Raw genomic sequence first — 23,307 nt, forward strand, 5'->3', positions numbered from 1 at the left:
CAACGGTATTAAATCTGAGAGAAAAGAACATAGGTTAAAAAAACAAGGTTAAAAAAAGTTTAAGAACAAACTACTTCGTCAAGCATGATCTGGAAATACTGCCAATCACAGATATATTTGAAGTACGAGTATATTCGAACAAGAGACGAAACTGTTAAAAAAAAAACAAACCCACAAAAAATACAAAAAAAAACAAACAAAAAAAAAAACAACAACCCAACAGTCAACAAACTGCACGTGGGCGAGTGGACTTAACCTGGGCGCGCACCTGAGACAAGCGACACGTTAAAGTAGGTCAGGTGAGGTGAGGTCATCTTCTCTGTCGAAGTCTCAAAGGTACGACAAGCAACATGGCGACTGCGTCAGTGACAGCGTCCCTTTGGGGTCGTTGTTCATTGTTGTGTTGTGTGACTTTTCTTGGATGTTTTCCTATTGTTTTGTGCTACACTCCAGGTAAGTGACAGGTGTTACCTTTCGACTGTCAGACAAGGCATGTGCGTCTGTTTTCTGAGTTAATTTTCAGCCAGGTATGCGACGCAGCTGAATAAGTTGTGCCCTCTCTCTGTGTGATTGTGATCGTCATGCTTCGAGTTAGCCCGTTTTCTAACAAGCTGAGATATAAAGTTCAATTTATAGTCAGTCAGTGAACTAGTTTTGTCGGGATAAAACAACACGAGCGGAATGTTGTGATATTTTGTTTTATTCGTTTTGAGCAATTAACCGAAGTTCCTCAACTTACCTTTCGTCTGCTTGTGTGAATCAACCACTTCCGTGTTTCTAAATTTATCAACAAGCCAACAGAAGATGTGAAGCGATTGTAGAACCCGTTTTCTTTGTCGGTTTTAGGTATGAAAGAAATTAATGATGGTGATGAAAGCGATGATTGTAACTGTGGTGCTTCTTTTTTTTTTCTTTCTTTTTTTATATTAAGATGATCATGATGGTAATGTGAAGAAAGAAGACAGTGTCGGGTGGAGCGAAGTCAGAATGTCTCCACTTGACAGTAATTGTATGCTTACATAACGAACACACACACACACTCACACTCACAAACGCGCGCGCACACACTCACGCACACACGTACGCACGCTCAAAACACATGTATACACAACATATACACACACAGCACACACATACTAGATGCTTTCCAATCTTCCCACCGCAACCACGCATTAACTGTCCCTAACACACACACACACACACACACACACACACACACACACACACACACACACACACACACACACACACACACACACACACACACACACACACACAAACACACACACACACGCACCACATATACGCAGGCACGCACACACAATTTTTTTTTTCATAATTATTATATGATTAGATTCATTTGTTTTCTTTATTAATACATCATTTTTTAGGCGAATAAAACTTGGTAGAATTGCCATTATATTGTCAGCATTGATAAACCCTTGAATTTTTTTTATGCATTAAAAGCTACATATCACATAACACACCTGTTGTCATATCGTGTTAAACATATCGTACAGGGCATGATGCGATTGAAAAAATAATTCAATAAAGAATAGTATATGCATATATATATATATATATATATAACACAACAAGCGTAAAACTCTCCTTTGCGATGTCTGTTTCTGTCGTTTTTATGTACATTCGTGTGTGTGTCTGTGTCTGTGTCTGTGTATGTCTGTGTGTTCATGCGTGAATGTGTGTGTGTGTGTGTTTGTGTGTGTGTGTGTGTGTGTGTGAGTGTGTTCGTGCGTGTGTGTGTGTGTGTGTGCGTGCTTGCGCGCGCGCGCGTGTGTGTGTGTGTGAGGGTAGGGTGGGCGTGTACGTGCATGTGCTTGCGTGTGTGTGTGTGTGTGTGTGTGTGTGTGTGTGTGTGTGCGCGCGGGCGTTTATTGTATTACATTGCATCGCATTGCATTGCATTACATGTACACATACCACTGCATTCTATTGGATTATATGGAATTGTGTTGCACTATATTGTATCATATTGCATGGCATGTCACTGCTCTACTACGCTGCATTGTATGCAGCATATGCATTACATTGTACTACAATTCCTCTTCCTCGTCCCCCTACTTCTCCCCTCCTCCCCCTCCTCCTCCTCCTCCCCCTCCTCTTCCTTCTCCCCTTCTTCCCCCCTCCTCCCCCTTCTCCTCTTCCCCCTCCTTCTCCCCTCCCCCCTCCTCCTCCTCCCCCTCCTCCCCTCCTCCTCTCCCTCCTCCTCTTTCTCCCCCTCCTCTTCCTCCCCCTCCTCTTTCTCCCCCTCCTCTTCCTCCCCCTCCTCCTCCTCCTCTCGCTCCTCCCCTCCTCCTCCCCCTCCAATCCCACCCTCTTTCTCCTCCTCCTCCCACCCCTACCACCACCTCCACAGAGGTGATCAGGGTGAAGTGCCGGGACACAATCGACCTGCGAGGTTTGAACCTGGACTCGGGCCTGGTGGAGTCGGACCTGCCGGAGAAGATCCCCATCTACCCTCACGAGGACGAGCGGTGCGACATGTACCTGAGCTTCTCCGAGGGCAGCGAGATGATGTTCTACTTTGACGACCTCGAGCTCTACAGCAGCGACCGCTCGCGCTGCGACAGCACGAACGTGGAGTTCTTCGATGGTTCCGACAGCACGGCTGTGAAAGGTGGGTTGTGTGTGGGTGTGGTGGTGGTGGGGGTGGAGTTGTGGTGGTGTGTGTGGGGGTGGGTGGGGGGGGGAGAGTGAGGTGTTATGGTGTAGGTGTGGGTGGGGTGGGATATGGGTGTTGTTGTGTGGGTGTGGGGGTGTGTAGTTTGTGTGGAGTTGTGTGTAGTAGTGGAGAGAGAGTGAGAGAGAGAGAGAGAGAGACAGGCAGGCAGGCAGAGAAAAACAGACAGGCAGGCAGGCAGACACAGACAGATAGGCAGGCAGGCAGACAGACAGAGACAAACAGACAGGCAGGCAGACAGACAAACAGACAGGCAGGCAGGCAGGCAGGCAGGCAGGCAGGCAGACAGGCAGAGACAAACAGACAGGCAGGCAGCTAGACACAGACAGGCAGGCAGGCAGACAGACAGGCAGGCAGACAGACAGGCAGGCAGGCAGACAGACAGGCAGGCAGGCAGACACAGACAGACAGGCAGGCAGGCAGACAGACAGACAGAGACAGACAGACAAGCAGGCAGACAGAGACAGGCAGACAGACAGGCAGACAGAGACAGGCAGACAGACAAGCAGGCAGACAGAGACAGGCAGACAGACAGACAAGCAGGCAGACAGAGACAGGCAGACAGACAGGCAGACAGACAGACAGACTGAAAGAAAGAAATAGATTGACACAGTACAGAGAATGATCGACAGGCAGTGTTAGGAACTGTTAATGCGTGGTTGAGTTGGGTACATTTGAAAGTATTTAGTTATATCAAGATCTGGAATGCTTGAGAGAGAGAGAGAGAGAGAGAGAGAGAGAGAGAGAGAGAGAGAACACTGAACACTTATTTGTTTATTGTGCATCGGCCGAAGGCCCTTATACAAACACTAGGGGTGGGAATGGGGGTAGGAGGTCGGGGAAGGGGATGGACGTTGCAGCAATATTTGAATCATAAACATATGAAATGCCATCAGTAAGACGTTTCCTTCTGTTCATTACATGAAAAAGAAATTTCGACAAATTCCGGTAATGTTTCTCTTCTTATTATTATGAATATTATTATCATTATTATAATTATGATTATGATTATAATTATTATTATTTAGTTTTTTTTACTTGAGTAGTGGTTCCAAAATCAATTCTTATACAGTCATTCAGAAATGTTTCTCTGATGTCCCTGTACAATGTACTCGAATGAGAGAGAGAGAGAGAGAGAGAGAGAGCTGGGCTGTGATGTCATGTGATGTGACGTGATATGATGTGAAGGAAACTGCGCCAGAACCGAGCTTGAGTTCTTTGACAGTTCCGCCACAGTGGTGATGAAATGAAGATACCCGCATGGTGTGTGACGTGGACTTACATGAAAAAAATGAGTGAGATAATGTGATCAGTGACAGATAAGAGAATTGCATGTTATGTTACGTCATAATTTGACAGCAATAGTTTTTTTTTTCGTTTTTTTTCAGTTTGCGTTTCGCCTGTTTTGTTTGGGATTTTTATTTGCTTTACAGGCATTGCTGTGAAATGTCGGCCAAGGGTGACCTTTCTACTGTATGTTTTCGAACAAAAAACGAAGGATTAGTCTCCTGGATATAAAACAAAACTCCGCTAAAGATTCATCCTAAGATCTAAAGTTATTGTTACCCGAAAGTGAATGGGTTTTTTTGGTTGTTTTTTTTTTTTCCATACGTTCATTCTTTGATTTATCGTCTTTTCATTTTGAGTGATATTAGATATTGTATACGTGTGTGTGTGTGTGTGTGTGTGTGTGTGTGTGTGTGTGTGCCTGCGCACGCGTGTGTGTGTGTGGTCGACCCCTCCCCCCCCCCTCCGTCCCCCTCCACCCCCACAGGTCTGGGTGGGCAGATCTGCGGGAAGCAGGAGGAGATGCCGACAGGTGTGTACTACGTGCTGAACCACCTGCTGATCATCCGGGCCAACTCCAACGGCGTGGTGCAGGGCAAGGGCTTCAGGATTCACTTCACCATCTACAGGAGAGGATGTCAGTATCACGCGCACTTTCCTAGTATTGCATGATAATCCCCGAAAAAGGAGTATTGCTGCCTATATAGAGGGGTAAAAACGGTCATACTCGTAAAAGCCCACTCGTGTACGTATATATATTTACGCGTGAATGTGGGAGTTGCAGCCCACGAACGAAGAAGAAGTAGTTGTATCACAGTCAGTCGTGTCCGACAATGACCATCAGAACAGCAGAGGAGGTGGCTGCTGTCTCGACTAACTGGGCTAGAATTTTTTTTGTTTTGATTATAGTGTAGAGTCTTGCCTGAGTTAATCCCCACTCTCTCGGCCGAGAGGGTTTTAGGACAATCGGCGTTGGGAATGGTTCCCAGAGGCCAACTAAACCCAAGGCTGCAGCACTAAGAGCCAGTGCAATCTTGCCTTCTAGAGTCATAGTCCTTCACAAAGGACTAAGCTGTAAGTGGTTTCCCACACTACTCTACTCCACACTACTCCACTCCACTCCACTCTCCTGTCCTCTCCTCTACTCCACTCGAACCTGTTCTACTCCACTCCACTCCACTCTGCTCTACGCTACTCTACTCCACTCTGCTCTGCTCCACTTTACTACTCTGCTCAGCTCTCCTGTACTCTACTTTTGTTTCTTGTAATGTATTGTATTGTATTGTATTGTATTGTATTACTCTTTTTTTTTTTTTTGTCACAACAGATTTCTCTGTGTGAAATTCGGGCTGCTCTCCCCAGGGAGAGCGCGTCGCTACACTGAAAGCGCCACCCATTTTTTTGGGGGGTATTTCTTCCTGCCTGCATTTTTTTTGTTTGTTTTCCTATTGAAGTGGGCTTTTCTACAGATTTTTGCCAGGGACAACCCATTTGTTGCCGGTTTTTTTTTTTTTTTGTTGTTGTTGTTTTTTTTGTTTTTTTTGGTTGTTGTTGTTGTTTTTACGTGCGCTAAGTGCATGCTGCACAGGGGACCTCGGTTTATCGTCTCCGAATGACTAGCGTCCAGAGCACCACTCAAAGTTTAGTGGAGGGGGTGTGGTGGGGACAAGTGCGCTCAGATTCTCTCGCTTCCTAGGCGGACGCGTCACCACCCTCGAGGCCATCACTCCACACTACTCTTTTCTTTTCTCTCTCTTTCCCCCTTGGTCCAGACCCGTGCTCCCGGGACGAGTTCAGCTGCGAGGTGTACGACGCGCACAGCGGCAGCCAGGGCTTCCGGCGCTGCATTGACCAGCAGCTGGTGTGTGACGACTGGAACGACTGCGGCGATTGGGCGGACGAGCATCAGAACTGCAACGACCTGACTGGGGGCGCCATCGCGGCCATCGTGCTCGTGGCGCTGGGTCTGATCGCCCTCGTCATAGGGCTCGTCATCTTCTGCAAGATCCGCCGCCAGCGAGAGATCCGTCGCCTCGGGGAGAAGGAGTCGGCGGCGGTAATGAGAGTGAGTGGGTTGTGTGTGGTGGTGGTGGTGGTCGTCGGGGGTGGGGGCGAGGGTAAGGGTGGTTGGATGTGTGGGTTGGGGGGTTGGGGGTGGGTGTTGTGTTTTGTGTGTGTGTGTGTGATGTGCGTGTGTGTGGGGGTGTATGTGGCGGGGGATGGGGGGTATGTGGGGCGGGGATAGTGGTTGTGGTAGCAGTTGGTTGTGGTGTGTGTGTGTGTGTGTGGGAGGGGGGGGGAGGGGGGATAATGGTTGTGGTAGTGGTTGGAGGAGGTGTGTGTGTGTGTGTTAGGGACAGTTAATGCGTGGTCGAGGTGGGCAGATTGGAAAGCATCTAGTCATATCAAGATCTTGATTGTTATAGTTCTGAGAGAGACAAAGAGACAGAACAAGAGAGACACACGTATACGTGAGAGAGAGAGAGAGGGTCGGGGGGGTGGGGGTGGGGGTTGCGCACGAGCAGGTGCATATGTGTCTTTGTGAATGTGTGTGTGCGTTGTATTTCTTCGTGTTTGTCAGCTACTTAATGAGGATGAGTTTTTTTGATAATGATATCCGTAATTTACTGAAGTCATCATACTTAGGCATACTTACTGATAATACGCAGCATATATGCTGTCTTGCTAACTGCAGCTGTGTTTACTTTTCTCTCTTTAAGGGTCTCCTGCACAAAGTACGTTGTGAAATAGATTTTTTTTAAACTCATTCTATCCCTGTCTTCTCCACATACTCATCTAACTTTGCGTCCACTTGATCTCCATGTTATTCTGGAAAACAATATTATATGGCATGAATGTTTTGGGTGTGTTTGTGGCTCTTATTATCATTATTAATATTATTATTTTCTTTTGCTCTCACAAAAGTTTTGTCTTTGAAAGAAAACGGTTGACATATCGGTGTTGAGTGTTTTATGTAAGCTTGATTCCTTGGGTCCACGTTAGACGATGTCACATCCGTATCATGACACAGTCGCATCAGTGCACCAGCCATCACTTGATACCAGTTCATGTCAGCTACCTAGCCACAGGAGGAACCGACGGACGGTTGATTTATCATTTATCGTTGTTGCGTATAATGCAGCTGACCACAGAAAACACATGAAAACCGAAAACACCGTATCGTTCCCGTAGAACCAGAAAAAATGTAAAAGAGAATATGGCACAAGCACGGTTATATTCTGCACATGAACTCCGGACACCCCTCAGACGTTAACCACTTTTTCGCAAGTAAACAACAACAGGAGCAGCAACACGACAACAATGTTATGCGTGCATGAGAATGACTGGTGCGAAAGCGCTTTGATTTGTCTATGCACAAGTTTCAGCGCTATATAAATACCATTATTATTATTATTATTAACAACACACACATGATTATACAAACTACATAAGATTACATATATAGTAGCAGGCATACGACCACTTCCCAAAACTTCTGCGTTCGTGGGCTGCAACTCCTACGTTCACTCGTATATACGCGAGTGCGCTTTTACGTGTATGACCGTTTTTAACTCACTGAGTACGGGCAGTCCTCTCTTCTCCTCTACACAGACCCCTCGGATGTCCAGTGGGTGTCTGAATGACCCAACCTTTAGCTTCCGTCGTCAGAATTGTAGTATTCTTTGTCAACATTCACGTCTTCAGTATAAGAGCCTTCCGCTTGCAATATTTTGATGATGGTGATTGGGGTGAAACGCTGTTAACATCGTCTCTTCCGCCGTTCGTATGGAAAGAGTTAACCCGCCATGTAGGCAGCCATACTCCGCTTTCGGGGCTGTGCATGCTGGGTATTTTCTTATTTCCATAACCCACCGAACGCTGACATAGATTATAGGATCTTTAACGTGAGTATTTGATCTTCTGCTTGCGTATACACACGAAGGGGGTTCAGGCACTAGCAGGTCTGCAGATATGTTGACCAGGGAGATCGTAAAAATCTCCACCCTTTACCCACCAGGCGCCGTCACCTTGATTCGAACCTGGGACCCTCAGATTGAAAATCCAACGCTTTAACCACTCGGCTATTGCGTCCGCCGTGCTTCCCAAAACAAAACAGAAACAAACAAACGTCCAAGGCTGGAAGCAAATAATGCAGCTTGATAAGAATGCCAAATAATCAAGTCCAGGAAAAGAATGTATGTATTAAAAGCTTTTTAGGTAAAATATATCAAAAGCTGAATGGTACGGCAGAAAATAGGAAAGGAAGAGATGAAAGAAAGAAGAGGGAAAGGCCAGAAACAAAGTCAGAGATAGAAAAGAGGAAGTTTCCAGCCAAGACTTTCCGAAAGGTAGGATACAATTTGTAATTGAAAAGATGGGACACTATTTGTAATCAAAAAGACAGGATTTTATTTGTATTTTTAATTGAAAAGACTGGATGCTATTTGTATTTGTAATTGAAAAGATGGGATAATATTTGTCATTGAAAAGATGTGGATACTATTTATACTTGAAATGACCCGTGTATAACAGCATCAAACTACCACCATGCCGAGTTTTACTCTCGGGTCATTCTCAGAAAGCCTGGAATGACCTCTAGCGTGATTTGTAGTTCGACCCCCCACCCCCTCAGCTGGAAGTTACATCCCTTTTCTTTCGGCGCCTGGTGGGTAAAGGGTGGAGATTTTTCCCATCTCCCAGGTCAACATATGTGCAAACCTGCTAGTGCCTGAACCCCCTTCGTGTGTATACGCACGCAGAAGATCAAATACGCACGTTAAAGATCCTGTAACCCATGTCAGTGTTCGGTGGGTTATGGAGACACGAAAATACCCAGCATGCATGAACCACGACAGAGTCATCGGCAAGTCGCTGTTGGTCGTGTAACGGAAAGAAGAAGACCCCTTTCTACGGGATTGATCAAGCAACCGAAGAAGGGAAAGGACGATTTGGGATAGCCTTTCTTGTTTGATTTGGAATTTTAGAACATTTGGACGTCCGCCGAAAAGGATGTGGTCAGATATTTACTACAGTAGGTGTATTCAGCCGAAAAAGACACTTTAGATATAATGACAGTCATCTCCAAGTTATCCTTGTTACACTTGTAAGATATCCTTTCGTTATTTAGACTACCTACTTCTCTTCCTGTGTGAATGAGCGGGCAGTCGGTGATTTTAACGCACATCTGACAGCATCATTTTCAGGCAAAGCTTCCAAATAGTGTTCCAGCGACATTATTCCTTTTTAAATCTGTGATTATGATATGGATTCTTTAGAGTCCAAGCTAATAAAACCACTGTTGATCTTTTATGCTTTGCATACATTTTGGTTTAAAATACGTTTCGGATCAAAACTGGTGGTGGTGGTGGTGTTTTTTTTGTGTTTTTTTGTTTTTTTTTTAACCTTAAAATGTATTTCCGAACAAAAGGAGACTTAACCACATACCATCTAATAGCCGCAATTTTGCTTTCAAATACATTTCGGAAATAAGGAGACAAAACTGTTGGATTTTTTTTCTTCTTCTTTTTTTGCCTAAAATATATTTCCGAACAAAGCAGACTAAACTGGTCTGTCCACATACCACCTAATCGCTACATGTTTGCTTAAAAATACATTTCGGAAAGGAGGAGATAAAACAGTTATTGTTTTTTTTGCCTTGGAACATACCACCGAAAGGAGAATTAACTGGTCTGTCCACATACCACCAAGGGCGATAATGCTAAAGGTGTTCGCGACCGTGGTTGTTTCACTTGATCCAATGACAGCAGTGATGCGACGTGCTCATGATACTGATGTTCCGTGGTGTAACTGGGACCTGAAGGTTCGATACACACAGAGACAAAGAGAGGCACTAACAGCGATGGAACACACGGCGAAAACCTCTAACAGTGCATGAATGAATGTAAGCTCGTAATCACTTTGTGTGATGTGTGTAGGCTGAGATCGGAATGATAACGCTACTAACGGCAGGTGCTACCATTGGTGTTGATGATGATGATGATGATGATGATGATGACGACGTTAGTAAATATAGTAATAATGATAATAATGATAGTAATGATAATGTATGTATGACGATAAAGATACACATTTTCTCAGAGAGAGAGAGAGAGAGAGAGAGAGAGTTTCCAATACATACGCATACACATATACGCACTCACACAGACATGCAAGGCACGCGTGTGCGCGCATTTGTGTAACATCATCACAACCTGATACTGTGCTTACATTGGCAGTTTATTTTGAAAGTTCTTAACCTTTCCCGCTTTGAAAAATAACATTAAGGATAAATATATAGTGAAGACATGTCAAAGACTATAACGAATCAAAAATATTTATTTTGATGAAAATATACATACGACAAAAGATTTACTGGCACCGATTTGTAAGCAATGGTAAGATACATCTTTTCACTTTGCTTATACTTCAAACTTTTCAAAGGTGGTTGTTCATGGTAAGTCTCACACACACACACACACACACACACACACACACACACACACACACACACACACACACACACACACAGAGTCATATCCAGTTTTAAATAGTAGACATTGTTCGAAAGCGATTGTCTTTGGTTTGAATATGGAAGGATCTTGTCTTGGCAGTTGTCCGAAACGAATTTTTGTGTGTGAAAAAAGATCCACAAAAGCTGGATTCTGTTGAGGAAAGCGGACGTCGTGATTCAATGCAGTACTGTGTACAAGGAATGAAAGAATTGATTATGTTGAGTATGTTCGAAGGTTGCCTTTAGCGATCCATGTTGAATCGACCGTTCTTATGACATTGTTTCTGTTTTATCATCTTAGTTACCAGAATCTTTGTTATGGCCCATCATTGTCAGCGTTATTATTATTAATATTATCATCATCTTCATCATCATCATCATCATCATTATTATTATTATTGTTGTTGTCGTTGTTGATGATGATGTTGTTGATAACATATTTCATCGTCTTTGTCTCATATGCATATATAATCATTTTTTTGCGTTTCTTTCTTCACTAATATTCTTCTACTTTTCTTCTCTTTTTTTAACTTCCTGTCAGTCATTTCTACGCTTATGCTCTGTTTCCAATTCCGCACGGTGTATTTTCTTGTTTCTGACCTTAAAGGAAGCATGACCCTGTGGATGTAATGTTTTCATCTGGCATGCATTTTCAGTGCATATATATATATATATATATATATATATATATATATATATATATATATATAATGATCATTGGGGAAAAATCTCCGTTTTTAATATTAGTCGCAGTTTCGAGGGAAAATTGTAAACACAAATTGTGGGAGAAAAAGCAAAACAGAAGAAGCAAAAGCAAGTAAGCCAACGAATCAAAACAAACAAACATGTGTCTTTGTGTGTGTGTGTGTGTTTGTGTGTGTGTTTTCTTTTTGGGGGGTGGGGGTAAGGGGGGGGGGAGATTGTGGTTTAGAACAAGAACAAAACTTCAACAGCTCCAGCAATAACACCAGCTGCTAAGCAACAGGAGTCACTGCTGTACAAGTAATCAGCTGGATTATATATATATATATGTATAAAGTCCCCTTCTTTCATCACACACCACTGTGCACTGTGTGCACGAGCAGAAAAAAGTATCACTGTCTTCAGGATGTTGTGTCTTTGATCCTACAGACAGTTTCTTAGTAATTTTTCTTGGTTTCTTGTGCAGTCACTTAGCGAACATTCAAAACACGTACACGAATTTGGTATTGGGGGAAATGAAAGTACAATTATCGTCAATTTTGACAATATTCTTACAGCAGAATGACGCCCCCCACGCCTCCCCCCTCTCTCTCAATATATATGTATGTATCATTGTATGTATGTATGTATATATATATATATATATATATATATATATATATATATATAAATCTATCTATGTATCTATCTATCTGTCTGTCTCTCTGTCTGTCTTTTTGAATATCAGTGCGGGGTGTTTTATTGTATTTAAAACGTTTTTCGTTGATATCGAAAACAGACCAACCAAACAAACAAACAAAAACTTCCACATTGTCCACCATTATATCTAAAATTGACACTTGATTCTTTCACAGTGTTGTGAAGATATTTTGTGATATTGAGGTATGTGTGGGATGGGTGGGGGGGGGGGGTGGGTGTGTGTGTGTGTGTGTGTGTGTGTGTGGGTGGGGGGGTCTAGGGGGGTGTAAGGAGTGGTGTGGATGTGGATGTGACCTCCGCTTTTGCCCTTCTTATTTCTGTACTGATGAACGCGCTTCCATTTCATCCACAAGTAGAGTGTTGTCGCCAGTCGGTGTTTCTGAGGCTGCAGATTACTTTTGTTCTTACTGGTTGTTGTTGTTGTTGCTGCTAACTTGTTGTTGTCGTGGACGTGGTGGTGTTGGTGGTGGTGGTGGTGGTGGTGGTGGTGGTAGTTTGTATCTTTGTATATATATGTATATTTATTTTTCATATGCATGATATTCACAACTCTCTTGTTAACAGTTAACTGCAGTGATATATTCATAATCCATCTATCAACCAGGCGATCAATCAATCAATCAATCAGTCAACCAACCAATCAATCAATCTATATCTATTTATTTTTTTGTATACCTGATTATATTTTCTATGTATTGTATACTTATTTAAGATATATATTTACAATACAGAATATCAACATGGTCATTTTGCATCATACTGACGCCCCACACCCTTCCCCAATGAATAACAATAGGCTCCAGTGATCATGTCATAATTAACACAAAAATATTTACTTGTTCATTTACCTTATATCCTTTTCTTTTCCCCCCAAATAACTGATGAACTGATCGTGTCATTGTTTATTCATTTGCTTATTTATTATATCACTTTATCAGTCGGCTTCCATAGCTGAATTTGATGCACTGGTGACTCAAACACAGGAGTGCATTGCTGGCCTAAAGAACTGGATGACTCTCAACAAGCTGCAATTAAATGATGATAAGACTGAATTGATGATAACCTGTCCAAAGAAGTTTCGTCGACATCCTTCCTTTCCTGACTCTGTTCTGATCAATAGCACACCTGTTTCACTTTCTCCCTCTGTTCGCAGTCTTGGTGTAATCCTGGACCAGTCTCTTTCCTTCCAACAGCACATTTCGAATATCTGTAAAGTTGCCTATTTGGAACTGCGTAGAATCAGCTCTATCCGCCACTATCTCTCAACCGATGCAACCAAGACACTTGTATGCTCTCTGGTTCTCTCAAGATTGGATTACTGCAACTCTCTTTTGGCCGGCCTTCCCAAATACCTGTTAGACAGACTCCAACGAATTCAGAATAACGCTGCCAGACTCATTTGCAGAGCTTCTAAATTTGACCATGTTTCTCCTCTTCTTCAGTCTCTCCACTGGTTGCCTGTTTCTGATCGAATAGACTATAAGCTATCCACTCTGACCTTTTCTGCAGTCAACGGATCTGGCCCAAAGTATCTTTCTGAACTCATCCATATCTATACCCCGTCTCGCCAGCTCCGTTCTTCCTCTGATACTCGACTTCTCAGGATACCTCACGTCAGAAGTAAGACCTATGGACACAGATCGTTTTCTTTTCAATCGCCAAAGACGTGGAACAAGCTCCCTGGTAACCTCCGTCATTCTGATTCCCTCGCATCTTTTAAATCTCGTCTCAAAACTCACCTTTTCCCTCAGCAATAAGTTCAATTGTGGCAGGTCCACAACTACATGCACGTATACGAATGTGTATTGTGTGTGCGTGTGTTTATGTAAGTTTGTGCCTGCCTATGTGTGCGTATGTGTTAGGGTAGCTGTTAGATACACATGTATGTTAAAATGTATGTATGCAGTGTGTGTGTGTGCGTGCGTGCGTGCGTGTGTGTGTGTGTGTGTGAGTGTGGTCACATTTTGGTGTGTGTATGTAACATAGATATAATGTTTTATGTTATCAAAAGCATTTTTGTAAAGCACCTAGAGCAGATTTCTGGATAGTGTGCTATATAAGTATCCATTATTATTATTATTATTATTATTATATCTTAACGGTATTGGTCGTAATTATTATTGTCTTTGTATGGTTTGTATGCTGAGTGACTTTGGTGTTGGTTGCAGTGGACATAGCGCTCTTCTTCTCCTTTCACGCATACCTAAAGAGACAGACAAAGACACACACAGACAGACAGTTACACACACACACACACACACACGCACGCACGCACGCACGCACGCACACATTTATAAACATCACCGTAGTTGTTGTTTTTTTTATTCATTTTTAAATCCATGTTACTTTCTGCAATGGAATGAAGGAGACCAGGATAAGTACAGGCAATCATACATCAACAGTTTCCGTCTTCTTCTTTCGCAGTTAGTTTTATTTAGTGGGTGGCAAATTCAGCTTCTAATATGTACGAGGGCACATATATCACTGAGAAAGTTTATATGATTATTATCATTGTAGTTTAAAAAATGTCTGTTACAATGTTTGCCCCTTCCACTCTTATTCCTTTGGGTCAGTGGCCGGGCGAGTGATTATCTGACAGATTAATTAAAATCGACTGACTTAATTAAGGGCTGCTGTATACTTCAGATAGAAAATAAGGCTTATTCACGCAGATGTCTATATACATATATGCGCGCATACGCATGCACGTGCACATACGCGCGCGCGCACGTATACGTATTGTACACACACACATGCACATACACACACATACGCGTGCGCGCGCGCGCGTATGTATGCAAGCACACACGCTCTCCTACGCTCTGTTAGTCTGTTTGTCTGTCTGCCTGTTCGTATGTCTGTTGGATTCTCTGTCTCTCATTGAACCGCCACCCCCCTTACACATACACACACATATGCACGCTCGCGCATACACCCCCCCCGCCCCCCTACACACACACGCACGTATCCTGCCCCGGCCCCCACAATTAAGAAAAAGAAACAACACCAAACACCCTTCCCTGAATTCAACCCCTTCCAATCCCCCAAATCCTTCCTTCTCACAGTAAACAGATAGATAGATGAATAAATGAATAAATAAGTAAAGTTAATAGTAAAGGAAACAGGTGAATAAAGGCATTTCTTCCTTTTAGAAGGTGGTGTGAAACCACTGAAAAATTGATACAACAACTTTAACTTTTGATTCCGTGTTCGAAAAATTCGTCTCCTTCATATCCACCCAGAATCAGAGAACCTGTACTTATAAAAAAAAAACACAACAGTTGAATAGATGAATAGACAGACAGACAGCCAGGCAGATAGATAGACAGATAGATAAATAAATAAATAAATATTGATAATACACGTAACTAAATACATATATTAGTTTCAGTTTCAGTAGCTCAAGGAGGCGTCACTGCGTTCGGACAAATCCATTTACGCTACACCACATCTGCCAAGCAGATGCCTGACCAGCAGCGTAACCCAACGCGCTTAGTCAGGCCTTGAGAAAAAAAAAGGTGAATAAATAATAGATAAGCTTACATAAATAAATAAATAATAATTATGATATAAAAAAATGTAGTAGTAATGATAATAATAATAAAATAATAATAAATTAGTAAATACATACATTAGTAAATAGATAAGTGAATAAATAGATACATAGCTAGATAGATACTGATAATACACGTAACTAAAGACATAAATTAGTAAATAGATAGATAAGTAAATAAATAAACAAACAAATAAACAAACAAACAAACAATCCCGTTCGCACACAAATCTCATAGACCCCCCCCACCCCCCGCCCCCAAACCCTCCCCGCTGCCCCCATCCTCCACTCCCCACTCCCCACCCCCCACGCCCATATTCCATCCGTTCCCCAGGACATGTCCTTCAGCAGCAGCCGTGGCGGAGGAGGCTTCATGTCCCCCTTCTCCATCTCCAACGAGACGCTCGAGAGAGACAAGTACGTCCCGCGATACTCCACGGGACGCAACTCCTCCCGCCGCGGCCAGATCCCAACTACTGCCCCGGGCTACGAGGAGCACCCGCCCCCCTACACGGAAAAACCCCTCCCGGACGAAAGCCGCAGCAGCGATTTGGGGATCGACGAGGATCGTCCCCGGACCAGACAGAAGGGGAGGCGGCCTGAACCGGAGCCTGACGAGGTGTTTGAGGGGGAGGAGGAGGAGCCTCCGAGGATGAGGCGGGGAAGGAGTCGGAGCCAGGAGGGGAGGCAGGCCTCGGCACCCCGAGATGACAGGTGAGGGAGGGGGGGAGGGCCGAGCAAGTTTTTTGTTGTTGTTTGCAAGAGTGATTGTGAGAGGGGAGGAAGAAGGCTGGAAATTGCTGCTGTATAGTCCAGCTGAAGAGGAGGCGAGTAGACTGTATGGAGAGTCAGATACACATGCACACTTTACTTATTCTTCATGAGAAGCATAGGACTACAACAAAATAGGGGGAAATATGAATATAAACACCACTCCTCCTCTCACCCCCTCCGAAAACGTAGTATGATTGTATGAACTGCGCCCAAGTGGTATATAAAAGGGATACAAAAGAATTACTGAATTCACAGGATTAAAAGAGTATTAAGGTGAAAGGATAGACAGCTCCTTGTACAGGCCAGGAACATATAGAGGCCAGTCACAAAGGGTGTTCTATTGTTTTTTTGTTGTTTTTTTATATTGCAATATCATGAGAAGTAAAGAAGAGAATATAAGAAAGAAGATAAGAAGACAGTGGCTGTAACGGACACAAATAACAAATATCAAAAGTACAACATATCAGATACAAGTTGATAATGAGCACATGTATACATATTAACATGGAATGACTACCACTTGGTTTGGGATAAGCAACAACTTAACACATATGTGTGAAGACCAAACACTGACAGCATATGACACTTCTAATGCATTTAAACAGTGAAAGTGAGATGGTTGAAACTCAGATGATTTATTGATGGTACACTGACCGTATAGATTATGTAAAGCTTATCATGTGTCAAAGTGACTCAAATGAATCAGTTTTAATGTAGCACTATAAATCACCACAACAGAACACTACACACACATCATAGAGGACTATTTTGTTATGAGTCAGTTATTTGAATTCTTAAACTCACATTCCCTGCTGTCACCCAACCTAGTGAGCATACAGAGTTTCACACAGCACAGAAACTGCACTTCTCAAGGTCACTAACAATATACTTTTGGCACTAGATCAAGGTCATGTTTCTGTTCTTAATTTGTTAGATCTCAGCGCATTGTTTGACACCGTAGACCATACACTTTTGTTGCACATCCTTCATCACTGCTATGGAGTTTCAGGATTAGCTCTTTCTTGGGTTAAAAGCTATCTTTTAAGTTGCATACAGACAGTTATTATCAATAATCACTCATTGCAACCAGCACCTGTTTTGTTCAGAGTTCCACAGGGTTCTGTCTCAGGTCCTTTACTCTTCATTATGTACACCAAACCTCTTCATACACTCATCCAAAGTCAATTTGTTTCCAATCAATCTTTCGCAGATGACCCGCAGGTTTACAGAACATGTCACCCTACAGAAATAGGTCAAACCATACAGACTTTACAGTCATGCATCACAGATATCAGATCATGGAAGACAGATCACTAACTCAAAGTAAATGATAATAAGACAGAGGCACTTTTCATTCACTCAGAGTGCTAATTTTCTGACTTGCCTAAGCCTTAATCTATCCTGGTAGGGACCTCAGACATACCTTTCTCAGCATCTGCACGCAATTTAGGTTACATGCTTTCTGATGACATGACACTTGACACACACATCAACCACATTTGTAGGTCAGCATATGCAGCATTCCGACAGAACAGCTCCATTCGGCAATCTCTAACCACAGAAACCACAAAGACTTTGGTCTGTTCTTTTGTTCTATCTAGATTAGATTCTGGAAATGCTCGTTTTGCTGGCTACCCCAAACACTGTGTTGACAAACAAAAAGTTCAAAACTCTGCAGCACGACTCACTCTCAAAGCTAAGAAACGTCAACACATCACTCCCCTACTTGCTTCCCTTCACTGGCTCCCCATTCAAGCACGAATACAATACAAACTCTCAGTCCTTTGTTACAGTTTCTTCACTGATTCTTGTCCTGTCTATCTTTCAGATCTACTTTCCGTCTATTCACCATCCAGACAACTCTGTTCTGTTCTTCAAATGATAAGCGCACACTGTCCATTCCAAAGATTCGTACTAAAACGTATGGCGAACGTTCCTTTTCTTTTGTTGCTCCTAAACAATGGAATTAACTGCCCTCACACCTCCGTTACACCCCAACACCCGCATTCAAGCGAGCACTAAAAACATATCTTTTCAAACTGTACTTCTCTCACTGAAAATTTTCCATTTGCATATGTTTGCTGTGATTTTTGTTGCTGGATGAGCTCTTTGTGTTGATTTGTATACATTTGTGATGATTTTAATGCACATGATGCCTGGTTCCTTGGTGTTTATTTTTGGCAATGGTGAATGTGATGTGCTTTGTTTTGCTGTGATTTGCACCTGTGTGATTTATTGTGATGGCATCTGTGTCGCTTTATATTTTATTATTTCATTTTTTATATGTCACTTAGTCTTACATTTGTATATTTTAGCCATTGTCATGTCAAACTGTGTTGATTTTGTACATATTTTATGACACTTAGTCTTGAATTTGTGTATTTTATCGTAAAGTGCGGTGAGCCCCATCTGAGATGGGGGTTCTACGCTATATAAGCCTGCATTTTATTATTATTATTTTTGTTTCAAGCACACTGTAACTGTGTGATTGGTAGTACTGAGAATTAGTGTAATACAATGTAGCAGTACAACTGATATCAGTATGTGAAATAATACATGAATAATAAACAATATGATAGAATAAGTAGCTTCAATATACTGATAAAATGAGAGACCAGATAGCCAGTGCTCAGTACAATGATTGGAAGAACTATCATGGCTTGTCCATTAAGTGCATTCAGGTAAGGGCTGGTGCTCTATATTTTAATTTCCTCCACTAAACGCCGGATAAGTATAGCCTAACCTTCATCAGCGTCAGTAAATCAGAAAGAGTACATCATTCCTAGAATGTTTTAGAACGGTCGAATAAACAATCAGTGGGCAGAGATGTCATTGACTGACGTTTGAAAGATGATGTGGAAGACTGCTTACAAGGATATCATGACGACATGATGATAACTTACGTCAAACAATTATAAGACCTGTGAGTACACAACAGCGCACTACTTCTGACAAAGTTTATCGACTTACTATACTATCAACATGCGTAAGATATGAACACAAGCAATGTGTCGAAACTTACAATTTACAAATCATTAGCACAACTAATACAAAGTACTTACAGTAGAATGTTAGTTAGCTGTGCGCGACACAGCGTGTGTTCGAAAGCAACGCTACGTGAAGACTGACCAACCAGCATGGGATTTGATTCAGAATTAGAATTACGTCGCTGTACACAAATTACGTCAACAGGTCAATGTTTGGACACTTTTTGCTGTAGTAAAACTGATCTGCTTCACAGCATGTGCTGAAATTTGAACTATGGTTATCGTAGGCAGCTGAGCGCTAGGCTACATGACTGCCAACATGGCGGTTTAAAAACAGTCACACACGTAAAAGCCCACTTACGTAAACGAATAAACGCGGGAGTCACAGTCCACGAACGAAAAAAAAGAGTAGAAAATAAGATAAAGTAGAAAATAATATAAAGTAGAAAATAAGATAAATTGAATAGCGTCTTTACAAGTGAAACATGCTCAATTGCGCTGAAAGAAACCAGCCTTTAAAGTGACCATGACCTGCAGATGCAGTCATCAGCCCCGTCCATATGTAATGTGTAACGTGTGGCTTACGTTCAAACGCGCCCGCGCGAGTACGCGCGTGTGTGTGTATGTGCGTGTGCCTGTGTGTGAGTGTGCTTGGACAAGTTCTTATATTGATATGCACATGTTTGTGTCCAAAATTCTACTGTATCTGTGTTTGTAAATGATTTACGATTTATTTTTGTTACCTTTTTACGTACTACCCACCCCCACTCCTAAAAAAAAACAAAACAAAAAAAACAAAAAAACAAAACAACAACAACAAACATTCATCGTGACCCCGGTACACTTGGTAATTATTATACATTCTACATTTCTCTATACATATACAGATACCCAGCCAGGTAATTATTCTACATTCTACATTTCTCTATACATATACAGATACCCAGCCAGGTAATTATTCTACATTCTACATTTCTCTATGCATATACAGATACCCAGCCAAGCGTGACGACGATGACCCAGACACACCCCGCGCTGAGCGCCACTCCCGTGACTGGCCCGAGGACCGCCGTCAACCCAGAGACGACCGCTACCCTTCCAGACGCGACGACCGCGACTCTCCCCCGAGTCGACGCGACGACCGGGACCGGCCTGCTAGTCGCTATGACGACAGGGACCGGCCCGCTAGTCGCTATGACGACAGGGACCGCCCCTCTGGTCGCTATGACGACAGGGACCGGCCCGCTAGTCGCTATGACGACAGGGACCGCCCTTCGAGCCGCAACGACCAGAGAGACAGGGACAGGGAACGAGACCGTGACCGTCCCCGAAGTCGTCATGACGACAGAGACCGGGACAGAGACAGAGACATGGAAAGAGACAGGGACCGACCTTCCAGCCGTTACGACGACAGAGACCGGGAGGCGAGGAGAGAGCGGCCCGTTTCTCGACGAGCGCCGCTAGGGGAGGAGGAGGACGACATGATGGACCAGCTCCACCCGCTCCGCGAGCGGAAGCGGCGCTCCATGCACACCGACTCCGACGACCCCGACAAGTCCCGCGAGGACACCCGGGACCGACCCCGTCGGGACGATTACGACGAGGAGGAGGACCGCCGGCACGACCGCTCCCGCCGCCCACGTGACAGCAACGACCTTCATCCCCCTGCGCGAGCCCCGGAAGCGAGGTCCTCTTCGTCGCGAGACCCTGACCGGGGCGGGGAGGAGGGAGATCGACCCCGGCGAGGAGGAGGGGGAGGGGGGTCATCCCGGAACGGCACCCGCGGCCCTGACAGACAGCGGACTCCCGCCAAGCCCGCCCCGCCCCCCGACGACAGCTATGAGGACGTGCAGTACCCACCGCCCCCCCGCCGCTCTCGCAACGACTCCCCCCCGCCGCCGCCGCCGCCGCCGCCGCCTGCAGACCCCGAGGATTCCCCGCCCAGAAACCGCCAACGCCGGAGCCGGAGCCGGGAGGGCCAGGACCGACCCCGCTCTCATCACCACCACGGTGAGGAGCGGGAGAGAGGAGGGGGCCGTGGCCGAGGAGGCGGGGAGGAGGAGGAGGGGCGCAGGCCAAGGGGGTCCTACGGAGGCTTCAGGGAGGAGAGCGTGTGACGACACCACCCGTCCCCCGCCCTCCCAACCTCCCCCCTCCCTCCACCTCCGTCCATATGGAGGGGGTGTGGGTTAGGTATCCACTGCTGGGACTGTCCTGGGGTATCCTTAGAATGCTGGCTTTCGGAGGACAGTTGGTATCTGAAATACACCAAGAGTAAGCGCCATATGAGCACAATATATCATTCTTTTTCTATCATTCTTCTTCTTATTATTATTCATAGTGAAATAGTGACATGTAAAATACAGGCTTTCGTGATTATATTCAAAGCGACCTGAATGTTATTCACTAATCTTTTATTTTATGTCTCTTTGTTTTCTTTTTCTTTATTCTTTGTTGTTGTTTTTTATGCCCCCCCCCCTTCCCCGCCCTCAACCCCCGATGCCAGCAGATCCGTTGATTTATCATTTCACTGTTTAATTATATCGGACCCTTTTGTGTATTATAACACGAAGCTGTTGGAGTCATAGTCATCGCTGTAGTCATCAGCTCCAGATAATGAGGAGTCTGTTCCTAGACGGCCATGCCCATTTTCCCCAGTGAAGTAGAAAGCCTGACTGGTCAGAGAAAGCAAACTTCCGGTTTGAGGACTGCAGGGTCAGGATGTCAGTCCGTGTAATGAGAACATCATTATGGTCAGCCGTGGCGGATCTCGATATCTTGGCACTTGATTTTCGGAGCTCCCTTGGGAGCAAATCATCTAACAATGAATGAAGATAAAATAGGATTGATAGGCACTGAGCTCTCTCTCTCTCTCTCTCTCTCTCTCTCTCTCTCTGTGTGTGTGTGTGTGTGTGTGAGTTCTACGTGTGTGTGCGCTCGCGCGTACATGTATTTATGCCTGCACGCGTGGGAAGCAATGCATTCAAATGAAATGAAATCAAATTCGCAAAAGAAAAAAATAGGGACATGCCCGTTTTTTCACAACCGTGCCTTTCTTTTCATCGTTGGATATCGGTTGATGTACAACAACGAATCGGTAAAACGGACTTTGGTCTTTACAATTTCTATGTTTGAAATAGTGCACTGTGTGGATATACGCATTTCGATACATATACATATCATAATGTTCTTTTCATTTCAGTACATATCACCATGTTCTTTGCATTCCAGGACATATCAAATGTTCTTTACATTCCAGTACATGTCACTATGTTCTTTACATTCCGATACATATCAACTAATTCTTTACTGTACATATCATGTCCTTTACATTTCAGTACATATGATGTTCTTTACATTTCAATACATATCATCATGTTCTTTTCATTTCAGTACATATCATTATGTTCATTACATTTCAATACATACCATGTTCTTCGCAGGAAAACCCTGCTTGTTTACTTACAGTTTTTGTTGTTGTGTTTGTGATGTAACTATCTCAGCTATGTTTGTTTTGGAAATGGTTTGTGGATTGAATTGTTTCCATGAGAGCGATAGTTAGAACATTTCACAAAATGTACATAAGGTTTCATGATGCTTGTTATTGTTGGTGTGTGTGTGTGTGTGTGTGTGTGTGTGTGTGTGTGTGTGTGTGTGTGTGTTTCTTGAGTTGTCCTGTTTGATATTGTACTCAGATCATTTTTAGTTGTATACTTAGCGATAAGTCAGTTGTATATATGTATACATGTATTTTTTTTAAAAGATTGCTGAAGATTTTGTGAATGCAGTGACACATTCTCAGTGATAAGTAAATCGTATATTTGCTTTTTTTAGGCTGTTTCTTGAGTCGTACTGATAGACATTGTACTCATATAATTTTCAATTGCATACCTAACGATAAGTCAGTTGCATATTTTGTTTTTTGTTTTATTTAGATTCCTTAAAATGTTGTGTAATCAGTGACACATACTTAATGATAAGTGAATCGTATATTTGCTTTCGTTTTAGACTGTTGAAGAAATTTTACACCCAGTGACATGATGATTATCAGCGATTACTTTTGCTTTTGAAATGTGTATGCTGCGCTCAGGCA

At 43.4% G+C, this 23,307-nt stretch overlaps 1 protein-coding gene across 3 annotated transcripts; it reads left to right on the top strand.

Annotated features, from left to right (window-relative positions):
• The first annotated feature begins 337 nt into the window (after window positions 1-337).
• Window positions 338-22,967, top strand: LOC143286081 (uncharacterized). 3 transcript variants are annotated; one of them, XM_076593651.1, is made up of 7 exons: window positions 338-453; window positions 2,378-2,638; window positions 4,476-4,625; window positions 5,761-6,044; window positions 6,709-6,723; window positions 15,788-16,167; window positions 20,206-22,967. In XM_076593651.1, exons 1-7 carry the CDS (start codon window positions 351-353, stop codon window positions 21,329-21,331), a joined length of 2,319 nt encoding a protein of 772 aa, XP_076449766.1. In that variant the 5' UTR covers window positions 338-350; the 3' UTR covers window positions 21,332-22,967. The 3 variants fall into 3 exon arrangements, with proteins under 3 accessions (XP_076449766.1, XP_076449767.1, XP_076449768.1); XM_076593652.1 differs by lacking the exon at window positions 6,709-6,723 and having other exon boundaries at window positions 5,761-6,053; XM_076593653.1 differs by lacking the exon at window positions 6,709-6,723.
• The last annotated feature ends 340 nt before the right edge of the window (window positions 22,968-23,307 follow it).

Source organism: Babylonia areolata, chromosome 9 (assembly GCF_041734735.1).
Source record: "Babylonia areolata isolate BAREFJ2019XMU chromosome 9, ASM4173473v1, whole genome shotgun sequence".
Lineage (NCBI taxonomy): Eukaryota > Metazoa > Mollusca > Gastropoda > Neogastropoda > Buccinidae > Babylonia > Babylonia areolata.